At 29.0% G+C, this 24,049-nt stretch overlaps 2 protein-coding genes across 23 annotated transcripts in view; one reads left to right on the top strand and one right to left on the bottom strand.

The window, feature by feature from the left end:
* Positions 1-24,049, top strand: part of LOC116777265 (coiled-coil domain-containing protein CG32809) — a 132,353-nt gene that overhangs the window by 88,026 nt on the left and 20,278 nt on the right. The gene's annotated exons all lie outside the window — the stretch shown is intronic.
* Positions 1,170-20,239, bottom strand: LOC116777269 (uncharacterized). 2 transcript variants are annotated; one of them, XM_032670721.2, is made up of 9 exons: positions 20,116-20,239; positions 12,452-12,585; positions 11,197-11,444; positions 9,447-9,567; positions 3,256-3,349; positions 3,087-3,180; positions 2,369-3,007; positions 2,121-2,299; positions 1,170-1,947 (listed from the first exon to the last, which is right to left on the bottom strand). In XM_032670721.2, exons 2-9 carry the CDS (start codon positions 12,580-12,582, stop codon positions 1,774-1,776), a joined length of 1,680 nt encoding a protein of 559 aa, XP_032526612.1. In that variant the 5' UTR covers positions 12,583-12,585; positions 20,116-20,239; the 3' UTR covers positions 1,170-1,773. The 2 variants fall into 2 exon arrangements, with proteins under 2 accessions (XP_032526612.1, XP_032526613.1); XM_032670722.2 differs by having other exon boundaries at positions 20,120-20,227.

Raw genomic sequence — 24,049 nt, 5'->3', positions numbered from 1 at the left:
ACAAATTTTACAGTAATTTTACTTTTAATTTATTCAATCAAAATATCATCTTACAACTTTTAGTACCATCATTATCACTGTATGTTAATTTTTATGAACACTTCATTCATTCACGTTTTAAAATAATACAATCCTTAAGTATTTTTCTCAAATAGGTCAAACGTTTTAATTTATTTTAATTAATATAAAACCTATTTTTTTATTTGCTGAAATTCGCGAGTACGCTACAGTCATATAAATTCTAGCAGGACGATGTATGTTTTTTATAATTTTATTTATAACATTTATAAAAATATAAATTTCTATTTTTATTCCTATGAAGAATCTGTGAATCATGAATTTCTACACGCGATTTTGAGATACAATTTTCATTATTGCACACACCTTTCAATTCTATTTTCAGTTCTCGTATTGATTAAATTGCGTTCTCTTGAAAGGTATTGTACAAAGTTTTGATTTAAATAACTTTCATTTTGGTTTCAATTTAATATCAACTGAATGTTTATTTTTCATGATAATGCTATTTCCATTCCCATTCATCGTTATCACATCTAGCATCCGTCGCTAATTCTAAGGTAAGTACCTACCAACTATCTGTACATAATTTTTTTTGTTCTATTTTCTATCCTTCTATCTCTTTATTTACAACGCAACTTTTTCATTAACTTATATAAATTTATGTTTTTTGTTCTACCTAGATAAAGTTAGTTACTAATAACTTATAAATTTTATACAGATTATGCAACTAGTTTTCAACTTGGTTACACTCAATTCTATTAAAATTTAAAATCGGCACACGTGTAAAAAGGATTAAAAAATCGAGATTTTTCGCGTATTTTGCACCTTAAGTCATTTTCCAGTAATCTATCCTATTATTTATTTATGTTATGATGCTTCTAAGCGAAAATGGAAAAAAGTTTGTAATCCAAACATAGATTTCACGATGAATGCTTTTTTTGCTAACAAAGGAAGAGCATGAATTTATCATAAGTGCTCAATTGGACTCAAGAAAAGGAAAAATACGGGACTTTTTCAAGGTGTTATCGAGAAAAAAAAAACATAAATAGAAAATTCAGAAAAGAAATGATTCAGCAAATTGTCACCTGAAAAAAAAAAACATCTAAAAATTCCAAAGCGCCGTTGAGGTTCGTAATAATTGAAAATGCAAATTGTAAAATTTCTCAGTTATTAATCAACGAAAAGAAAATATTCATTTATTTATTACATATTTAAAAGAATGGTAACAGTTTGGTTAGAAACTTAAAACTAAAATATACATATACGAGTACATATATAGCAGAACCTGTTGACTTACTTACTAAAATAAATAATTTGTGATGGCAAGTTTGAAGTGGTATTTATAATGTCTAATCAGTTGTTTTGATTTTATGGGGCTGTTAAATTAAATGTCAGAAAAACGCTAAGACGTGCACTAATATGAATTATAATTAGAATTTTGAATTTATTGCAAACAGTTTACTTTAGAAATTTTGTTCAACTAAAATTTTACTGGTCGTTCTTATTGTGTATATGTTTATTTGCTTAGAATACAAAAATATTTGTCTAATATGGCTCACATCTTTTACACTTACCTTTTTAAGTCTAAGTACTGGAAACTAGAAGTATTGTTAGTATTCATATGTTAAAAAAAATTTACACAACAACCAGCTTCAATCCCAGGTTAAGTTATAAAATATATTTATAACATAAGTGGGCATATTACGTTCTTATTGGTCTTAACAATTTACCTAATCTAATTATTCATTTATTAAATTAGAATGCTCGACAAATTGGTAACCCTTTGTAATAATGTGCCCCACTGTAAAGTTTCTTCGGTGTATTTCTCCAGGACAAAATAAGCGCTTTCTTGAACGGTTCTGGAGTACAACCACTGCATACTTCCATTACTGCTTTAACTTCTGCTTCTGCGGGTTCTCTTTCATCGACCTTTAAAAACATGGACAATTCTTACAATAAAAGATTTTGGTCCATACTATATTACTTATAACATTACATTCTAACTTTTCTTTTTATGATATTCGATATTTGAAGTGGCAGTAATAAGCGTTTTCATAAAAATGTTTCGGTTATTTCATTCTTATATAAAAAATGGTTCTTACATTCATCCTTTGTAAGTTTTGTACCGGTTGATTTCCTACAACACCAGCTAAGCCATTCTGAAGTGATAATTGGAAGAGAATTTCGTCTTCTTTGGTATCAAAAAGATCTGGACTCAGTAGAGCTTCATCGACTATGGATCCGTCTGACAGAGAAACGAGTCCTCGTTTGTCTTTTTTTCCTATATGATAACAATTTAATTTAATAACGTTATATTTTAATTATGCTTGAAATGAGGTATAGAACTTACCCTTCCTTAAATCATCAGATACTTCTTTTTCTGGATTATCTCTTTTGTCGCGCTTTTTAGAATCCCTTTTGTATAGATTATGCGAATTATTTATATCGTCGATATATTGAACATTAGCAGGATTAATGAGAGATCCTGACAGAAGAACCGTAGTACCCTTTCCTGGCCCAAAGGTTCTTGTTGGATTTCGTTGACTTTGACCCACTGATGTTGATATTGGTAAGGCGAGGAACGATGACTGTTTATTACTAGCTCCATAAATTTGGTTTGTTTGCAATGATTGCACACTGTTCAGTAGTTGCTCTGAAACTATTCTGTTTCCTAGTTGTCCATTGACATACTCTTGTTGAAACTGTAGACCATTGGCCAGTTTAGCGGGCACCATTTGTTGAGGTTGGGCCAAATTTAGGTCAGCGGGCCTTTGCAATTGACCTCCGATTAAAAAGTTACCGTTACCAATCGGAATCGCTGGAGGTTCAGGTGCTTCAGTGGCTGGCTCAGATGTACTTTCCAAAGGAGTTCCGTCGTGCTTAAAGTGATGAACGTGGTGATGTTTGTGATCCCTGTGGGCTTTTCCCGCAGTCAAAGCGACGTGGTACAATTGAAGCATAGTAACTTCTCCTATGAATCCGGATTGTTCTGTACAAAAACGAGTTCAATGATTATTAAACAAAAAACTCAAACAATATATATTTCAATATATCCCTTATTTGTTTACTTATTATAGGTTGGGCGCCATCTTTTTTGTACAGAAGAGATTGTTCTTGTCCAGTTATACTAGTTCCGCCTCCTTTGATTACATGACCAACAAGCTAAAAAAAGTCACATTTAACATTTAAATTAATGAAGAAGTACTTATATAAGTAAACGGTTATTAAGATGCTTACTCGATTATGAAAACCTCTGCCTACTCTCTCAGCATTCACCCACACCTGCCATTCTCCTGTTTTACCGTTCCATGACTGGCAAGAGTGATACCAACTGAAATAAAAATACATATCAAACGAGGCATCGCCACGGAATTGTTTTGATGTTTATATTAATGAGATATTCTTCTTTTATTCTTTCATTATGAAATTAATCTTCTACCTGTTCGTGCCGCTAAATTTGACTAATTTGTACTGTTTACTAATTATGAAGTTACGGTAAAAAAAAAGGATTATAATTTCAAGCCAATCTCTATTGAATAAGGCGCTTTGATGTTTCCTGTGTCTTCCATGTTTTGTAGAAATATTAACGAACAAAGCTACACAAACTAACAAGGTATTAAATAAATATTATGTATTCAAAGACGTAACTGGTTGATCGAATTTCCTGTCTTTTATTGTAAGTTATGCTAATTTTAGATAATATTTCTGTAATTTGTCATAAAAATCCGTATCCTCATAAATAGCTACGCCGTCTTCAGTGTTCTTATAAATATTATATGTAAGTAAACGACCAAAAAATTAAAAAGTAATTATTGATTTTGTTTATATTTACAGAGTAATTTACAAGAAAATACAGATACTGAACTTGCTAAGTCCTTGTCTTATCTATGCATAGCATGTAACCAAATTACGGACACATGCGCAAGGCATAGGATTAGTTGCTGCTGTAATCACAGGTTCTTACCATGTCCCAAACACCAACTAGATTACGAGTAATTCTTTACACGCTATGAAAAAAAATATTATACGAAACAGCTATATGACGAAATAAGGAAAACATAATAAACATCTAACGAACAAACGATTGAATTAACATATAATGACTAGTCCATGTTATAATTAGTGGAACATTAGTAAGTATAAGCTAATTTTAGGTATAAATGTAAAGTGCTAACCAACTATATCTGACAAAGAGGTGACTTCTACGTAAAAGACATTTTGCTTATGTTATAATAAGTGGAACATGTGTTAGTTAAGTATAAAAGAGTATGTATATGTTGAACATTCTTAATAAGAGTACCACCCAAGGCTATTATACCTTGTACAACATATTTATTACGTACATATCTAATAGACATAACATTATGTCCTAGGCCTGTGTTATTAATGGAACATGTGTAGATATATATATGTAACCCAATATTTATAATAATAAGACATAGTTAACAGTATTGTAATAGTCGACAAATATTCTCTGTCAACAGTCGTTCAGTCACACACAACATAACTCTATTTCTAACTAACCTTATAAATCGGTTTCCTATTTTTTTTTTCTTACGCTATTTTTTATAATTAGTTTCATTCTAAACTTAACTGTGAAATATTTTTTTCTTGATATTCACGAATCACGTGTAACTTTAAATGTTTTCAATTTGACAGTTACATTTATTTTATCCTCGTGACGACGTTGACAAATAATAAAATTGCGTATAGTCTAGATATAAATTGATGTATCCATGCTATTGGTTTATATTCATGGTAAATATAACATCCATGAAGACCTTTATCATAGTTAGTAATGCTTATATAAAAAATTAAAAAAAAAATGAAAAAAAAATATTAAAAAAAAAATAAATAAAAAAAAATGCTTGCTAATATTAATGTTTTAGGATTAAGAACATTAGGGCGCGTTTCCAACAGAATGATTTTAGGAGTCAAAATTGTATTATGCGAAGTTATATTGAATTGATTCCCAAATTCCGATTTGAGAAATGAAGCACAGATAATCGCTGGAGGAAACGCAGTCCTAGTTATAGAACAGAAACATCTATAAAATGTAAGAACAAACTCTCATAGTTACAATGTTTGTGGTAAAAACAGTATTAAAATCTAATGAATGTTACCCACTATATGTGAGGAGACTAATTGAGGTAGTAGTTGAAAAATTTTATCTCATGCCAGTAGTGGAATCTGAATATACATTTTATAATATTTTAAGTAAGTAACCAACTTTACAGGAATTTATAGGAATCTTTAAAAAAGGCATTCTGGAACATCATGCATTTGCAACATAATTCCTTCTTGTAACATCTGCGTACTTGAAATATTATAATTGTTTAGAAATTAGAAAAATAAAATAGTTGGAAAACGTGTGATACATTTTATTTACTTCTAATAACAAGATACTAAAATATATTTTTATTTCATACAGGCATAGTTATAGTGAAATTTCCATTCAAAACATTTGAATAGAAATACAATCCTTTCGAATTACAAATAAGCCTTTCAAAATATACAAACAGATAGACACGCAGTTAAAAGAAATACACAATGAATTTCCACAAACATATCTGATTAAATTTCTGTCAGCCTTAACAGTTTATACAAACGAAACACGAAATCAAAATCCTATTTTCAAATTTTTAATTCACAATGAAACTACGAATTTATTAACAGGAAAGCTTATTATTAATTTTGTATGAGGTTGATTTTTGTTTTAAACATAAATATTATCATGATTTAATAAAATGCCGAATAGTTTGGATTAATAAATAAAATTAATGTCGTTTGTCCCGCTTTTATAATTATATAAGGCTATATATATATATATATATATAGATATATATATATATATATATATATATATATATATTTATTTATTCTTATTGAATTATATGTCAAAAAGTTGAGGGTAAGTAACGGAGTGCGAGAAAACCCAAGATACTAAAGGGAATTAAAGTTATTGATAATAAATTTATCAGTCCTGTTCTTTGTTATAAGTAACCAAAAACCGAATATAACAAGATTCTTTTCAACGATTATATTGTCGAAATATATTATAATCTGATAATTTTAGTACTTCGAATCTAAAATTCAAACTATCATAATATCTGTGCCGTATTTGAGATTCGTAAAGTACCTTTATAAATTAGACGTATTTAATAATTGGGGATAAACATGCACAAGGCCATGGAGTGGGTGTATACCTTAGGGAGAAGTTTTAAACATTTGGTCAAACGTTATTTGAATAGCTTATCCAACTCAACAAAACTAACCCTATACAACTAGGATGTCTGATTAGTTTAGTTACATGGTTAAGATAAATTATTTAAAAATAATACAATTCTATTATAAGTATTTTAGTTCAAAAACAATTTCATATAAGGAAATGTACATGGTGTAATTTATCAATTATCTTAGTTTTAACATGATAAGGTCGTCTTTTTATTAACTATTTAATAATACATGTAGTTCCTGGACTATTAAGCTTTTAGATTCGCTTGCTCATACTTAGGCTCATGAAATCACAATCTATTTCTATGATTCAATTGCACAGAAAAAAAAATTACGGTAAATGAAAGGCAACAGTGTTCCATAGTTTAAAATAAGAAAGGCAATATGTAAGTGTTGCCAGCAATATGTAAGTAATGTGTAAGTGTTGCCAGGACAAGAGTAATAATTATTTACTCATGATTTAGATCTAAATGATAAATAATAAAAAAGGGACTATTTAATATATTTCTATCTAATAAAGAACATAAATGACAACAACGTTCCGTAATTTTATTCCAAGAATATTAATATAAAAGAACTTTTTAACTTCATATCATATTTGGCAACAATTTTTCTATTATAATTTAAGACGTCTCACGACAAATAATGTATTGACATTAAAGAGAAGTTTTGAAACAAACTTATAAGAAGGATGGCCGTAGGAGTTGATAATAATACCTTAAGGGAACCAGGGATCAGTTTATATATTTTAGTCAGATAATATTATTTCTAGAACAAATAATATTTTAATCAGAATTTTAATAGTATATGATATAATAACATTGGTAATATTTTAACATCATAGCGTAGATTTTTCATATTTTTTCCACATAACTAATAAAAGAGTTAAATAACTGGCAACACATGAAATGTCATTTCTATTCTATATCTACATAAAAATTAACGCACAAAATCGCGTAAGGTTTTACTATCTCAGTTTCTATCATATTCATTTACTAAATATAGGTTAATCATAAGTACATGTTCATGACATCACTTCATACTTAATAGGTCTTGACTGAAAGTTAATTAATTATAGATTTACCTTTAGTTATCCATAACAACAGGTCTTGAATATTAATTAATTAGAAACATGTCGGAAGCAATTCCGAAATAGGTCTCAACTGGCTTACACGAATATCAAACATATATGCACATACTTGAAATTAATTTAAGCACTTGACGCAGTTACGAACATGGTTTGATAATTAGTATAACATTAAGCTCATCAATATTTGACAAAAGCGGCTTTTGTAAATAAACTACTTGACATATAATTCAACTGTTAATGAATTGCAATCTTCTTTACCTGCTGACTACAGCGAAGTAAAACCAGTTATCCTTAATAATCTAAATATCTGAATATGATTCGTCTTTGCGACTCACAATACAAATCAATATCAAATATCGTAGTTTATGTAATGTTGTTGGGTGGGTTCGTAGTAAATTGTAATGCGTCACACTCTGCAATATCAATAAATTTACTTTACGTAATGCATCATCAGTCTCTCGTGGGGAATACGTGGAAATAAGTGAATGCTTATAATATGCCCTACTTCAATTCATATTCGGATTGAGTTTTATATTAATAATAAACACGTATGTGTAGATATTCTGCTTTATTCTCTATATATTTCGTTTATAATTTTCGGTTTATACGTTGGAAAAAATATTATGATATTAAATAATACATTAATTATATGTAAGCCCAGATGAAACGAAAAGTGATAAATTTCTATAACGTTCTCGTATGTTGCAGACAAATATAATCTGTGTTATAACAAAAATATTTGAATTCATATAGTATTTACAAAAATAACCAAAAACTTTGTAAAATATTTTGTACAGAAAATTTATAATTTAGAATAAAGTCCGTGTAAAATGTACGACTGACTATTATCAAATAATGTTTTACAAACAGGAACCTAACTTCTGTGTTTTATAACAGGAATTTATATATTATGTGTGCATAGATTTATTATTTTTATTTTGTTATAGAATGAAATAAATATATTTATGATATACTTAAAAATTACCAATACAATTAAATTTATACACTGTTATTATCAAATGTAACATTACCCTCTAAGGAAACAAATTCACCTGGTGGTGGTGGTGGTACAAAATTAGCTTGTTTGAAAGTTACTTTACAATATAAGTAATTCAAAGTTGAATTTACTATTGAACGCTGTTATATTTTAAATCCATTTTATTTATTTTGTGTTAAAAATCTCAAATAACTTAAAATCACCACACAAGATGGGAGGTTTAAATTATTGAACGACTGAAATTTTATCATATAATGACGGATAAATAGTGTTAAATAGTTTGAACGGACCATACAGTTATTTTCTTCCTACTGATTCAATGCTAAAATGATGTAGAAGCTCCACTGGCTATTAGACTTCACATCATTTAGCTAAGAAATTGTAGTATGTACTTAGAGCTTGAGGTAATCGAGTCAGGCTTCTCATTACCCTCAGAGGTCAATTTCATCCTCCTTGCCTATAATCTTATAACCTTAAACTTACACCGATAAATATTCTGCGCTCAAAATCCAGAGGCCGCTTTATCAAACATTATAAAACTTAAATTACTTTATATCGAAAAGGTAAAGATATGATTTGATGAAGGCGGATTCCATTATGAAAACATTATATGTTTATTAAAAAATAATTAATTAATCTGAACTTAATTTTCTGCTAATTAAAGTATAACATGTCTTGCAAAGTTTACGCTTCGCGGAATTTTGGGGCAATAAAAACATTGATGTACATTCATTACCTTTGTGTTCAAATAACCGAGTAGACAATTAAAAGGGGATAATGAAGTCATGGCTTGTTGTCTCAAATGGATAAAAAAATCACAAACATCATTTAATATACGTAAACATTGCCATCCTAAATAAAACACAGCAACGTATTTCGTAACGTTATACCAAAATTACATAAAGGAAATTCTCAACGAAGCAAAGCAACATAGTTGGAAGTTAGTGCTATGTAGTGCACTAACAATGTGTATTTGAAATCATACAGCCATATATAATTGTAACTGTTCGTGATTACAACTGAAATATCCTTGGAATGTATCATGTAGGTATTATAAATGTATGAATTGAAGCTCATATAGGAAATAATAAAATAAATCCTACTTACGTGTTAAGCTTCAGAGGGTAATTTAGCCTAAAGAACGTCTGTCCGTGCACCGCCATACTGAAATAACTAGCCTCCTTTGTATTTGATATCCAGGACGATATTTCCTTTGGATTAGATCCCACTATAATTAAAAAATATATACACATTTATATTACGTTCATTATAACCAAAATTAATATGGGAAATGTACCTGGAAACGTAACAGAATAGTAATTGGATGTTTGTAGAATTTTCATTTAGTTTCATAATTGATATTAAAAGAGGGCAATAAGAGAATATCACGATTTATTTAAAACATGTCCCAGAAGAGAATTATTAATACAGACGAAGGTCCTTATTATGGCATAATTGCTATTAAATATGTAAAACAGATAATCCGTACTAATATAGAGCAGTGTCCATCTTAATACAAAATATCGCAGAACTTTGAGATAATTATAATTACAGTCTCTAAAGGTATATTAATATTATATAAAGTCCTACTACGTTTATTAAAACACTTTGGCATATCTTTAATTTATTTATAAACAAGTAACTAGAATATTTTGACAGTAACCAATTCTCGATAGCCGTACTATATATACGATCTAAATTTGTTATGTAATATTAATACATTAAAAAAATAATGAATTATAATGTCAACTATATTTACCGACCGTCCACCATCCACTGAAAATCAGGTCGGCATTCCGTAAATTAAAATCGCATATTACATACAAAACAAAGGATCAAATTAATTAATTCCGATTTAATCAGCTCATATTTGATTTCAACATTTATTTCGCCTCTACAAAGTTAAATTAAAACTATCGCTGTTTACGATTCATTTAACTATCGAGTGTTATTACGATTATGTAATATTGAATTTTGAACGTATTTTGAATGTATTTAACTGCCTTCGGTAAGCCCAAGGCGTCGTGTGTCCGATTAATTTGGTTTATAGAATTATATGGTTAGTAATAGCTGCGTCACGACTTGGCTCTTATGCAACACAACCCAAAACTGTCTTACATTTTGTCGTAACAGTCTCAATATATGTAGGTTAGAGTAATATGTACTGTTCTAATTAAAATTTAAATGGTAACATTACTATTCAAATCGACTTTTTATGAACCTTTTTATTTTATAATTTTTTTTTTCTTTATTCATAAAAAATAAACATTTCTACATAGCTAACCGAATTGTATAAAACAAGTCCGTAGACGATTTGTAATGTGCAATGAATATATATGACAGTGAAAGTTATTTCGAATGAATTAGATATGTCGTTTTCTAAATCGGACTCTACTTAAAACTCTGTGACTCAAATAATAAGCTAAACACACAAACAATAACAAGAATATACATTATAATTTAATTTATTCTCTGATGAGAAGATTTCACTGAAATGAAGACGCGGCGGTTCTTAAACAAATATTATTATTATTATTCTGTTAATTTTGTACAGCGTGTTCTAATTAGTAACGACTTGTAATTGGTGTTAAACATATGACCGTCGTTTTAATATTTCATCTAGTTTCGTCTTAATTTGGTAACTGGAACAGCTGTTTCAAACCAGTTTCTGATTTAATGCATCCGAAGCAAAATTGGTCAACACGTTGAAAATGATTATCGGTCGAATAAAGAACGGCAATTAGTTTTCTTTGATTAAAGGAAATCCGGCGGCTTGCTATCCAGTAAAAAACGTGGCCCATAAAAACAAAATATATTAATAGCATTTTGTAAGTGAAGAAAATTTTTTGCTACTCACCAGAATATGAGAATAGTGGATGATCTTCGCTATGATTATGAAACTTGCTCCACATACACAAGGTAAATTCTTTTAAATCGGGCAGATTTGCCTCATACTCTACATACTGGTAGAATAACTCTTGGTTCATGGAAACTTTATACACGCTGCAAGAATCAGTTGGCGGTGCTGGCGCCGAGCTATAAGGGTTAGGCTTGCTGCTATAAGTCGGTCGTAGGACGGGCCTTCGGTTCACGATCTTTAACAAACTATAAAAATAATCAAGGTCAATACAAGCCATGGAAGATTCTTTTAATATGTAAGAGATTTCGTGTTAATTAAACGCTGATTAATTATTTGTCATTTTTTGACGTCGTTTATTGTGAACTGGTTTTTAAGCGATTTCACCCAAGCGGTATTTAATATTTCTCATGCGTTAGCCACGTTATTACGTTATAATTAGATAAACATGTAGTTTTTATAATGTGAGTGTCATTTTTGAATTTAAATAATGAAAGTTTAAAGAAATAAAAGCAATTGATTAAATCTAAAAATTGAAACTTTTTAATGCTGTCCTTATAATCCAGAGGCCATTATATATATTTTCAAAGAGAGATGTTCTAACTTTGATTTTAAATTAATCATTATCAGTCTTGTAATAACATATTAACAGAGAATGTTGTACAGAGTTGTACAGAACCTATCATAAGCAAAAGTAAGACATTGCATAACAAAGCAGGTTCAGTGAAAAGTTTTATCCTCTTAAATGATTCCTGGGAAGAGCTTTCTAAGTGTATATTTTGAACTTCACTAAGTTTCTATACGTGAGGCTTGTTAAGACTATCAAAGTTATAGTTCCGTTATACAGGTATTTGAATTAAATAAACAACATTGTTTACAATTGCAAGAAGTTCTTCAAGGGGTTATGTTCAATTATGTTAGCTATTTTCTAAATTAATTACAAGTTTCTATTTCCAATGTTATTATATTGTGCTTTGATGTTATAAAACCCAAAGGTTTTTATATATAAATACAATCTTTAGTTATTATTGCATTGTATATGGATATGGTCGTGTATGCATGTGTCTTTATATTATGTAGTTATTGATGCAACCTATCGAACAGATTTCAAAGTATTTTTATATGTCGTCGTAACTGCAATTAGAGATTGACAGGAAGATATAGTCTTTTTTATGTTAGTCATGTGGCTGTGGAACAAAAGTTACTATTAATATATATGCATATGTATATTCAGAATTCTCAAAGCACAATTTACCCAGGATCTAAAGCTCTTTCCGGTTTCGAAAAGCTTGTATAGAGTAGGGGCGATTCCGGAACAATTGGCTGCCAGTCATTCTCTCTGGCAGTTGCTAATCCCAGCAAAGCACACAGAAATAGTTCCCGCATTTTCTGAAACAACGTTGGAATTTTATATAAATTTTTCAATACCGGTGTATCCGAGGTTCCAGAAATGAAATATATTCAATAAAATTTAACAATATTGAAATATTTTTGAATTTTAATCATTTTATTTCCCTGAATTTAAGATACAGATACCAAAACATATCAACATTTTTCACCTTAAACATCTAAACACTGATAGTAACAAAAGAAATCAGAAAAAAAAATCCCATTCCTTGTACACATCTTACATTCCCACGTTCCAATTCGATTCAACGGAGTATAAATTCTATAAACGAAGATAGAAAAACTTGTAATGTACCGTCCACAGCATAACAACGAAGCGAAAACGTTTGGTGGTTTAAATCAATAACCGGCTATATTTAAAAGCCTTTATAATTCAGTAATAAAAGAGCATTGCAAAATTAAAACCATGAATAAATAACCGTGTTTAGTGTAAGGCTTTTAAATCAGATATCAATTTTGATATAAGAGTGCTGATGAAAGTTTATAAAAGGAGGCGAATAAACCATCACGTGTGTTCAAGTAAAAGTGGTATTGCGTCACAAGCATCCGCATTCGTCCGTAAAATCTCGCCTCACTTACCGTCGGCTAAGCTGACCGACATTGAACAGAACCGAGCGACCAAAACACCGCGGTAGACTATAGAGATTAACAATATACTGAATCCAATAAACTTATTTATATAAATAATATTATCTTAGGTTCATATTTTTAAATGATACAGTAGTGTTTTAAAAGCATATTTTATTTCATATAGGCATTCGTATCAATCCTCTCGATTTAATCACGGAGAAAAATATTTTTTAATCTACCGATGCAAATTCGCTTTGTATCGAAAATCGTACAAATGCACGAAACATTGCAGAACAGGAAAGTTTGCAATAACATTCTGCTCCGAGCACATTCTATATAATATCAAAATTATATTGCTATTAAAATTTCAGTACATTATTACAATTATTTTTTGTAGTACTTTTTTAAATTTCCACAACAGATATAAAGCATGGTTAATTGACATACAATATTGAACGTGTCGCTTCTTGACATATCGCAAATTGACAAAAATTTTATGTTAACCAAACAAATTTTCACTTAATTATCATATTAACTTGACGTTTGATATGTCGTGGTTTTATAAAAACATCGTTATGGAACCTGTGGTGTTAAATTGAATATAAAATAAAGACACTCACTTTGGCTATAATGTATTTATAAAAGAATATTGAGGGAGTATTGTTCATAAAATTCCCATTGGAATTGGATTACGTTGTTATTTGGATATTTGAGAATGTGGGTATCATGCATTTGAATATGGAATTTCGAATAAGATCACTTGGCCTGTTTGAAAAAAAAAACACAATCAACACGCGAGATGGGATGCCAAATCGAAAATAATCCTAATTGTTATTACCACGTGTTTAAAGTAAAACTGTTTCACTAATATTTAAAAGAAACAGAGTTATTTCCTGATTTGCGAACATTCATAAATTTTTCAAATTTAATATCAACCTATGAGAGAACACAGTGCATTGTTTATTCATTATCGACTCAAGAGTTTTGCGATTTCCGTTAAAATTCAAACAAAACTTTTAATACACATTATTAATTGATTTCAACGGCTACAACTTTAAATTATCTCATATCATACATCAGGAGCTTTATGCAATACATTGTAAATTAAAAAAAAAATGTTGCCTTCATAGAAACCAATTAATTTCTTCCGTCACTGAAACAGAAACATCGATTCCAGCTTTTCACAAATATATCAGTTTTGTATAAAAATATTTTTTTTTTAATATTAAAAAAGAAACGTATCTTTTTTACAAATGGATCGTTAAAACTTGCAGATTTGAAAAGCTAATGTATTTCTGAAAACCGTTGTAAGTTTAGTTGTTTATTCAGAGATAATTACTAGAACGTTTATTTTTTTTTAAATCCTTTAGTACTCACGACGAAAGCTCCGATTACGATATTTTCCCCTTTGAGAAAATAATGAAAATCTATAATCCGGAATTTAAATATTGATAGAAAGATAATGATTAAGGCTTTTCTAAGAAGCAATTTGAATTTTAATCAAGGTAGCTTGTAAGCTAACAAGTTAAATAGGTTAGACACTAGATTTTTTTTGTATTTAAGGAAGGAATTCTCAAATTGATCAAAATAGATCTTACCAAAAGATCTCAGTTGTTTTCCCTATGAGATTAGAGGAAATTGTGTAGTTAAATTATGTGTATGAATTGTAGTAATAAACAAAAGTACATTATATTGTTGTTATCATTAGTTAATCGGTCATTACTACTTCAAACTAAAACATACGTATAATTCTCACACGGCCGTGATTGTTGACCCAAAACGTGCAGATATTGAATTGCTTTAATTCGAATATTATATGAAATTAAATGCGCCACTTATGATGAGTATTATGTATAAAATATTTTGCAATAAAAAATAATAAGTGAAATTAAAAAATTACCATTCTCTATATAAAATAATCTCTCGCGTGTTATGAATATACTCGTCGTATGTAGATCACCGTCGATAAAAATGATCTCACTGGCCTGTTTAATAATTTGAATATTTGTCTAGACTGTTATAATTTATACATTAACATGTCATGAATAATATTTTATGTCAAGATGTCGTTTAGAAAGTTTCCTTTCATTTTTGTTACAAATAATGAAGGGACGAGCGGAGTGTAATATATTTTTTATATAGTTTTTTAACCAAATAATAGTTTTAATGTAAACTAAAAGAATATTACATATTTTTTATGTTCTTTTTCTGAACGTTACTTATTTAGAATGATTTAAAAAACAATTGCGAAATAATATTTCACATTCCAAATTGTATCTCCAAATAATATTAATTCTTAATAACATTCTATTTTATTTGTATATATATACTTAATATTTTTTCTGAACTTTTTCTTTTAGATGCTTAAAGATTCTCATACAGTACAACCGGTTTTATTTCTTAAATTTGTCATTTTACAACTTTAATTTTAATAATCTACGTAACACATTTTTGTATGTTTATTATATATACGAGTTTAAGACATATAAAAAAATAGAAAGTCTACCGTATCTATAATTTCGTTCTAAACTTATACTCGTATTTTTCAATAATAAGGCATATTAAATTGAAAACCTCACTTCTGTGCATGCGATATTTGATGTTGGAATTAATATCTGGCCGTTGATTACACTGGGATATACAAATTTTCAATCTGACGTGATATCAATGGGACCCTACACTGCCGTAAATTATTCATCTCTGTGCACTTGAATATGCATAGTATGCATAGAAAATGGAATAATTGATAAGCTTTTCATATTAGTCTCATTACATTTTTGTCCCTATTTGTTTTTCGTGAAACGGAAATTGCACCTTAAATTATTTCGTTATTGGCAGCGAACTGTGATATTTGCTTTGTTTGAAATTTTTGTTCTCAAAGTAAGGAGCTGCGTAAAATCCTTCTGAATTATTTATCAACACAAAGTTTCAAACTAGATGTAGATTTTTTTATGAAAAAAGGTTTCCATTGTTCAAACAGATTCTAATTTCAATCTTATGTACGAACGATTTCATTTCTATTTTATTATGTACCTACAATAACATTGTATTGTAAAGAAATTATACCCATATACATGTCTATGTAAAATTATTTTGTTTTGTATTGCAAAATATGGTAGTGGAGAGAAATTTCACTGTCTCGGCTGTTATGCAACATACTTGTTATTAACGTTAGAGGTGTGACGTGTTGTGTACCCGTCGTGTTTGATGCAAGTGCAAAGTAAAAATTTACATGTCAGTTACCCTGAACATATTGATTTTTTGTAGCTATATGAGAATAGTTTAGCATACGCTGCGCTTTATTAGAATATTCTGAAATTCAAATTACTTTTCGAGTTTTATAGAAATTTTATATAGTGTTTTTATTTATTGTTTTATTTTCGGTATAATTAAAACATTCCGCTGTCGTCCATCTCGTTAAAACTTTGCTACTTATATAGAACATAAGCTCAAAATACAACATGTTACTAAACATAATATTAACATGGTTCGCTGTTACTCTGCTGGTTTATTTCTAATGCGCTTATAAAACTAGCTAGCTTTGACTTTCCGCAAATAAACTTCCTGGAACATAAATGTATTATAATATGATACAATAAAGCCGAAATAGGTTTTGTCACCTCACCTATCACCGAATTTCCTCGTGCTGGTCCCTAAGATCGTCGAACGTGACAGCTTTTTATTTACACTAGAAGTATGTTTTATGATTTACACATGACATAATCTTGAATGCCATAAAAACAAGTTTACCCTAAAACCTTTTATCATTGCCATCTTTAGAAAGAAATGGTTTTATTTTATTATTATTATTATTTTTTTTTAAAGGTATATTAATACGTCAAACTTTTATAATTTCACTTTAAAAAATGTAAAAGCAACCATAATGATGACTTAAATACATTCACACACTGGTAAACATAGCTCAGCGTTAGGCCTAACGCGCGTGAGAATTCCGACGGGAAACTTCGGAGACCAAATCATATACACATATCTAGCGTTTATGAATATAATAGAGAAATGAGACAAAATAAACTGATAATTTAACGGTAAGGCAAGTTTGCGTGACATCCATTTACATCACATCAATTGTTCTTTAATATCTTTGTAAGAAAGACTTCCGCCATTACTTTCCGAAGAACGCCGTAATGGTAAATGAATGGCAACACCTATCATTCAACGTCGCGGATGAAAACTGACAAATCATCGAGAACATTAGCGTTTTGATATAAATCAAATTTGAATTATCGTATTGACATACAAAGGTCTTAATTTTTTTATTTGTGTACGAAACATCAAGTTCATTCGTGTTTTTTTATGAATACTTGCTTTAATATATGAATAGATCTGAAATAATAATGACATTTATGGAAAAAAAAAGTTGCTTCACGTAAAACACGCTTCGCCTTAAGTTATGGAAAGGTCTTACACTGCATCAGGTAATCCCACGATAGACATAAGAGTTATGTCATAATATGAGATAATATTATCATAGCAATGGGTACTTAACGCGGAAGCTGTAACTAGTATTGTGTTGGCGTTATCAATTGAGAATAAATCGTTCGAGTCTCTAGTTACGTCACAAAGTGGGTGCAACTAATTACGATTTTAAATTATTACTTGTAACCTACGATTCGTTGCTTCTCAACAAATTTATTGATGGATAGAAATTTTTGAAACGTCACTATTGTTTTAAATTTTTTATATCAATTCAATTTCAATTCAATTCAATTCAATAAAGATGATCCGTAGTCTGTTTCTGTGTAGCGGAAATAAAAGTTAGAAATTGTAAAATATTTCATAGCAGTTTAAAAAAAATTTAAATCACGTGCACTTTTACCTGGAGTTCCGAAATACATAAAAGTTTTTTGTAAAATAGGAGTGCCTGTGAATGTTGCTTTTCGGGCGCTTTTATTTAGTAAGCCGTGTCAGCGCGAATCCATTTTTGCGAAATTATACGAAACTTGTATTCGACTCAACTGAAGTTTCTCATACACTTTTTGTTCATCTGACTCCGAATTGTTTGTCGTGTGACTGCATTTTTCAATCGATATATACAATTCAAAAAATGAAGGTGCTATTTCTCAGATCATATTTTCTATTTTTATTTGATTACGTGTCGTTTTCAAATTATTTTTTTATTGTAATGCGTGGTAGCACATTAATTATCACGACCTTTAATCGATATTATTATACACTTAGTTAAATACTATTACACTATTTCGTTATATAAACATGTTCAAAGATATTTCTTTGTATATTTTACAAGTCATATATTGTATATTTTTAAAGCATATCTTGCTAAATGTTATTCCTCTTTGCTTTTTTCTTTTAATTTAATTGCTTCCAAAAACAGAATGTTAAATAAATCCTGACTCTAATCAAAGCGAAGGGCTCACAGGGATTTTGTAATCGTATTGTCATAAAAAAAATAATAGACATTTTTTTAAATTGTTCAGTAATTCAATACTTTATTACACTCTCTTTATACGTCGTATTAAAAAAGCGAACGTTTTAAATAATATTGAAATGGATATCGTTGTGTCTAAAGTGAACATATCAAATTAAATAATTATTTTTTAAATAGGTTTATATTTAAGCAACGCGCACAAAAAAATATTTTGAATATTTTAAAGTCTGCGTTTTTTTTCTGTAGCGTTTTCCAGTGAATCATCATTAAGGCCAATGTCAATGTGAAGTCAACTGAGCGCATGTTATATTATCGAACACTTATTTTTATACGAGTTATTGATTTCAAAGACAAAACGTTTAAAACTCTGTCGATATCACAAATGGAATCTATTCTGAACACTAGATATGGCACCCAAAATTACGTATGTAATGTACACGAAAGTCACTCAATGACAACATAAAATAAATAAGTTTAAAAAAAACATACAGTGATTCATTTTATATCTCATGCACCTTTGTCAAAGTATGAAGACTTTTCCAGATTGTGAAAGTCGTGATACCTACACAAATTCTAGTACATAGATATTTTGTATTGTCGTGCGGAGTGCCTTTGATATTTCCTTTCCGTACATATTCTACAATATAATTTAATATTACAAACATTGGAAAGGTTTACTTTTAATTATTTTGATATTTATATAACATATTCTTAAAATGAGATTGGAAGCACTTTCTAATGAATTGAAATTTCCATAATTAAAATTTTAATACAATATTTTAAAAAAATATGAGTTCTTAGCAGGATTCGATCCTGAAATATTTGAAATATCATAATTCAGTCATACTACCGAATAAGCTCTCATAGTTATGAGAGCTTATTAGGGTAGTTACCCTCAGTATTAGGTTCGTATGGCACGTAAGTCCTCTTGATCAATGAATTTTAATAATACTTTTTCTTTACTATTATAAAACAATTATCATATTGCTTTCATATTAAAACCATAGAAAATATATATACTATACTATTATGCGCCAAAGCTCTATAATTTTATAACAATTTTAAATTAAATAGTATTATTTCTAATGATAAAATATTTCCAAAATCTACTTACAGTTAACGTTGAACCTAATAGCTTAATTTAACTCACACGCTATTTTGCTTATTTAGAGAACTGTTGAATTCAATTATCCCTCATTGTGTTCTCTACAACATAATTACTATTCAACCAGTGAGTAAATTGAATGATTATTTTTAATGGAATGGCTTAATGAACTTTTGCCTACAGATGAGCATATCCCGTTAAACCCTCTCGGTTGACTTATTTATTCTTTTATTCATTCTTATGTTATGTTCACTTAACATCATTTAAATCTTCAATAATCTAACCAACGAACACGTGAAAATTTATTATCACGACGACATTCTTTATATTGTAACAACATTGTTAAAATTAAGGGTACTTTCGCTGTGCTCAATCGCAACGCTTAAGCTAAAACAAATCAATAAAGAAGCACTATTGTAAAAAGACTTACGTACAAACGAGCCGCGCGTTCTCCACCACAACCGTAAGAAATACTGATCGATCGAAGCACTGGTGTACACAACCCCACTTAACACTACCTACCACTCCGCTAGATCGCCGATAACACCGTGACACAAATGTTACATTTGGCAACTATTAGATTGCATAATGTTATACCACCTTTGAAAAAAAAAACACCCTTAACTATTTCGAACGTCCTGCAGTCTTGACTTTTATAATTAGAATCCTATTAGCGTTCAGATAAATTGTTCAAGACATTCATTATGCATATTAACATAGAAAAACGATAATATTTTGTGATGATTGATTTACCTACAGCTGTCGAAGATAAAATCATATGACAAATCGTTTGTGCTTTAGAAAAACGGAAACATAGATCATAAAATATATATATAGTAAATTTATTGAGTGTCAAAATTTTTATCAAAATGATGATTACAATTACCGAATAATAAGTGTTATCTGTTATGTATATTAATTTGATCTTTATTATTCTATCGATGCCAATTTAAATAGTTTATTTATTTAACATAATTTTCGTTTTAGATACCAAAAATATTGTCATATCGTCTGTATGTCATAAGTGGACATTAAGAAAATTCAATTTCGCTTTCCGTCCCAGCCTTTCTAAATAATAATTGAATTAAATCCGATATCTAAATTTGATTTAGACTTTGAACTTTACTGTGTAAAATCATTTAGCCTTTACGTTCATTAACACTTATTTATAGCTATAAGAACATTTTCTCGACGTCAAAGCGCTGATACGAAAATGTTAATGTTCATAATTTCTACGTTTAAGCCATAATTTATAATCGTTAACTTAAATAATCTACTTTTACTTATTTGCAATACGTGTTTGTTATAATTCACTCAGCATTGCATCGTTTATTGAGGCCAATCGGTCGCACCTTCGTTTTGCAATTCGGTTTTAATCTATGCTAGTGTGTACTGAACACGTTGTTATTTTCCGGTTGTTTAAATTTTGTACGCTACCTATTAAAAATTTTGTAGATATCATTTAATTAATTTAATAACAAAACACTAAAATGAATGATTGTTATATTCATTACAAATTTACAAATGATTCAAATAGAAATTCAATTCCCCGAGCAACTATATTTAGCGAAAAGAGGCATTCAGATATTTAAATGATACATATCGTAACTAGTCTAGCCGTCGTGCTAACAAGGCTTATTATTCCTTGCACCTCGTTCTGTGACAATGCTATCTTTGTGCAGCGTCTTCTAGAGCATGTTTTGTATTCAATACAATTCGAAATCAATCTATCTTTAGAATTTTCATAGCCTTAATATTCGATATAACGATGTATTAACAGCCACATACAATTTCTAGTATCATAATTGAAACGGATATAACCAATAGACAAAGTTTCAGTATTGCATATCTAATACATAATACATTATAATCAATTATATAGATTGCGAAAACTAATTAAGCCGTTGGATATTTTACTTACTTTATATACATATATATGTTTTATGAAGTAATTATTTGAATGACGAAATTTATTAATTTTATTTAACTTGAAAGCGCGTTATGTAGATACTAATCAAACACACAAAGTAATATGGTTGTTGGTGCGTGGAGGCGAAATGATCAAAAAATTTTTTTTATCGCTTTCTCTTCCCGCTTATGTCGATACGATAATTAATTTAAAGCATTTATATGGTTAAAATGTTTAAATCTAACGAAAATTACATGTTTAATATAAAAATATTTTTTTATAATCGCATATCAATTACAGGATCATATTTCGTAAAAGCATCACAATATACATATTTTTGAAAGTTTTTCGGTTGAGCTCTGTAATGGCACATGTCAGTTCCAGTGTACAACTATTGCGAATAAAAAAAAAATAAACTAAAAAGAAGCTAACAATGTGCAGCTTAAATTAGTGTATAGCAAAAGTAATGAATAGCAATTTGAAATATAATATCAAAATTATATAAGATAGTTGTTGTGAAATTTTTATATTCACGTCGTTATGTAATAAGTATGAAAGGTGTCAAACATTTTCATTTCGCTGACAACTGGCGGAAATAATGAATTTAAAATAAATCTATGACAATCACAACTCTCCTCTTCTTATAATGGGCATATCATATTATATATATACCTATATGTATTACATTTAAACCTAGAGCGTAGGTAGGTAGGTAGAAACGAACCAGAGGATTAGCGCGAGACGACATAGTCAGACACTCTTGACAAATACAGTTACAATTAACACTGCGTAGTTGACAGTTGATAGTTATTAATCCTGACATTGTCTAATAGTATTCTCCGACGCGCAGTTAGCATGTAGTTATGCAAAACCAATTATATAACATTCATTAATAGGATTGCGACATTATGAAATATTAAATTAATATTAGGTTTTAATATTTTAATTATAGCTTCCTTGTGTTATGTGTATCTGGTATAAAAAACAAGCCTTTTGTATGCAAAATTGTCTTAAAACTCATTCATCTCAAATCGTATTTTGTGATAGTGCTGTAAATGGTCCAATTTAGTAATTTCCGACGTTGCGTCAATGAAACATTATGCAAATGAACATTGGGTCTCACAAAATAATTTTACGACATATTTTATGATAGTTTAATATTTTTATTTAATTAATAAAACATTTATATTGATTTTTGTAATATTATATAGGGACGTTTATTTATAATTTTATTAATTTATCGGGTATTTCTGAGTTTGCTGGATCGTGATCTTTTCTCTATCCTTACGTTATAATGATGGTAACAGTTGAAAATTACATTTCTTTCTAATTTCTTAGGCTTAAGTAAGTACTTCTAATTTAGAAACTCAACTAGATTTAGATGCCGCTAATGCATTTGTCTGCTCTGCTCTTTTAAAGGTTTCTCATATAACCACCTACCAAATAACATTACTTTCTAAAAAAGATATTTACATTTAAAAATTACGATATCTAATGTAACTGTTTTGTAAGTGTTATACATTTCAAAAGATTCATTTAATTATATTTTAATGTCACTTAAATTCATTGACTGACTCAATGATTTTCAGCCTTCTTTTATTGTTTTTGCCACAAAATTTGATACGCTGAATTTATGTCACTTACGCTTATGTTTTCGTACAAATACTTACATGTAACAACTGCACTTTTATCTCAGCAACAACAAAGTTATTATTTCCATCAATATCACGATATATTGTAATTATTTCTATTCCTATCTGACTGTTTTTTATAGTTTTTACGACATGTTTTTTTTTACATAAAGTAAGGAAACTTTTTTGTTACATGAATGAATAAAATTGTGAATCAAAATCGAGCGTCTGGCGGACATTGCGGAGTACACGCTCCAAATCCTATAAACTGCATTCACTTATAAGTTACTTTGTAAAACAAGCATAAGCATCCCAGGCCATACATTATATTTAAAGTGGACTATACGGAACTGCCCTCGATACTTTGTAAGATATTTCGAAACTATAACATTTTCATTACTTTAAATCAATGCAATTAATTAATACAAACCTTTGACTTTATTTTCAAATCGTAGACAGTTGTTTAGTTTTTATTTTTGTAAAACATGATATTAATATTTAAAAGTTCAATTACACTTACAAACGTTATGATATATGTGTTGATAATCGTGGTCATAAAGCAAGCATTAAACTTTTATTATATAAAGTGAAAGTAAATATAAACTTATATATTTTCATATCCGTCCTTTAATGTAATTATTACAATATACAAATGTAAATCCATTAATTCTCGAAACATTTCTGTTCAAGGATAACTTAAAAATAAGTTGTAATTTTTTGTTACAAATGTTTTGTAACCGACAATTGAAGAAGGTTATAAAGAGTTAAAGTATCTATTACCGGTTGGTGTGACAGAATAATGGTTGAAACTTATTTTAATAACG

This window comes from Danaus plexippus, chromosome Z (genome assembly GCF_018135715.1).
Source record: "Danaus plexippus chromosome Z, MEX_DaPlex, whole genome shotgun sequence".
NCBI lineage: Eukaryota > Metazoa > Arthropoda > Insecta > Lepidoptera > Nymphalidae > Danaus > Danaus plexippus.
This window is presented reverse-complemented; position numbering and strand designations above follow the sequence as displayed.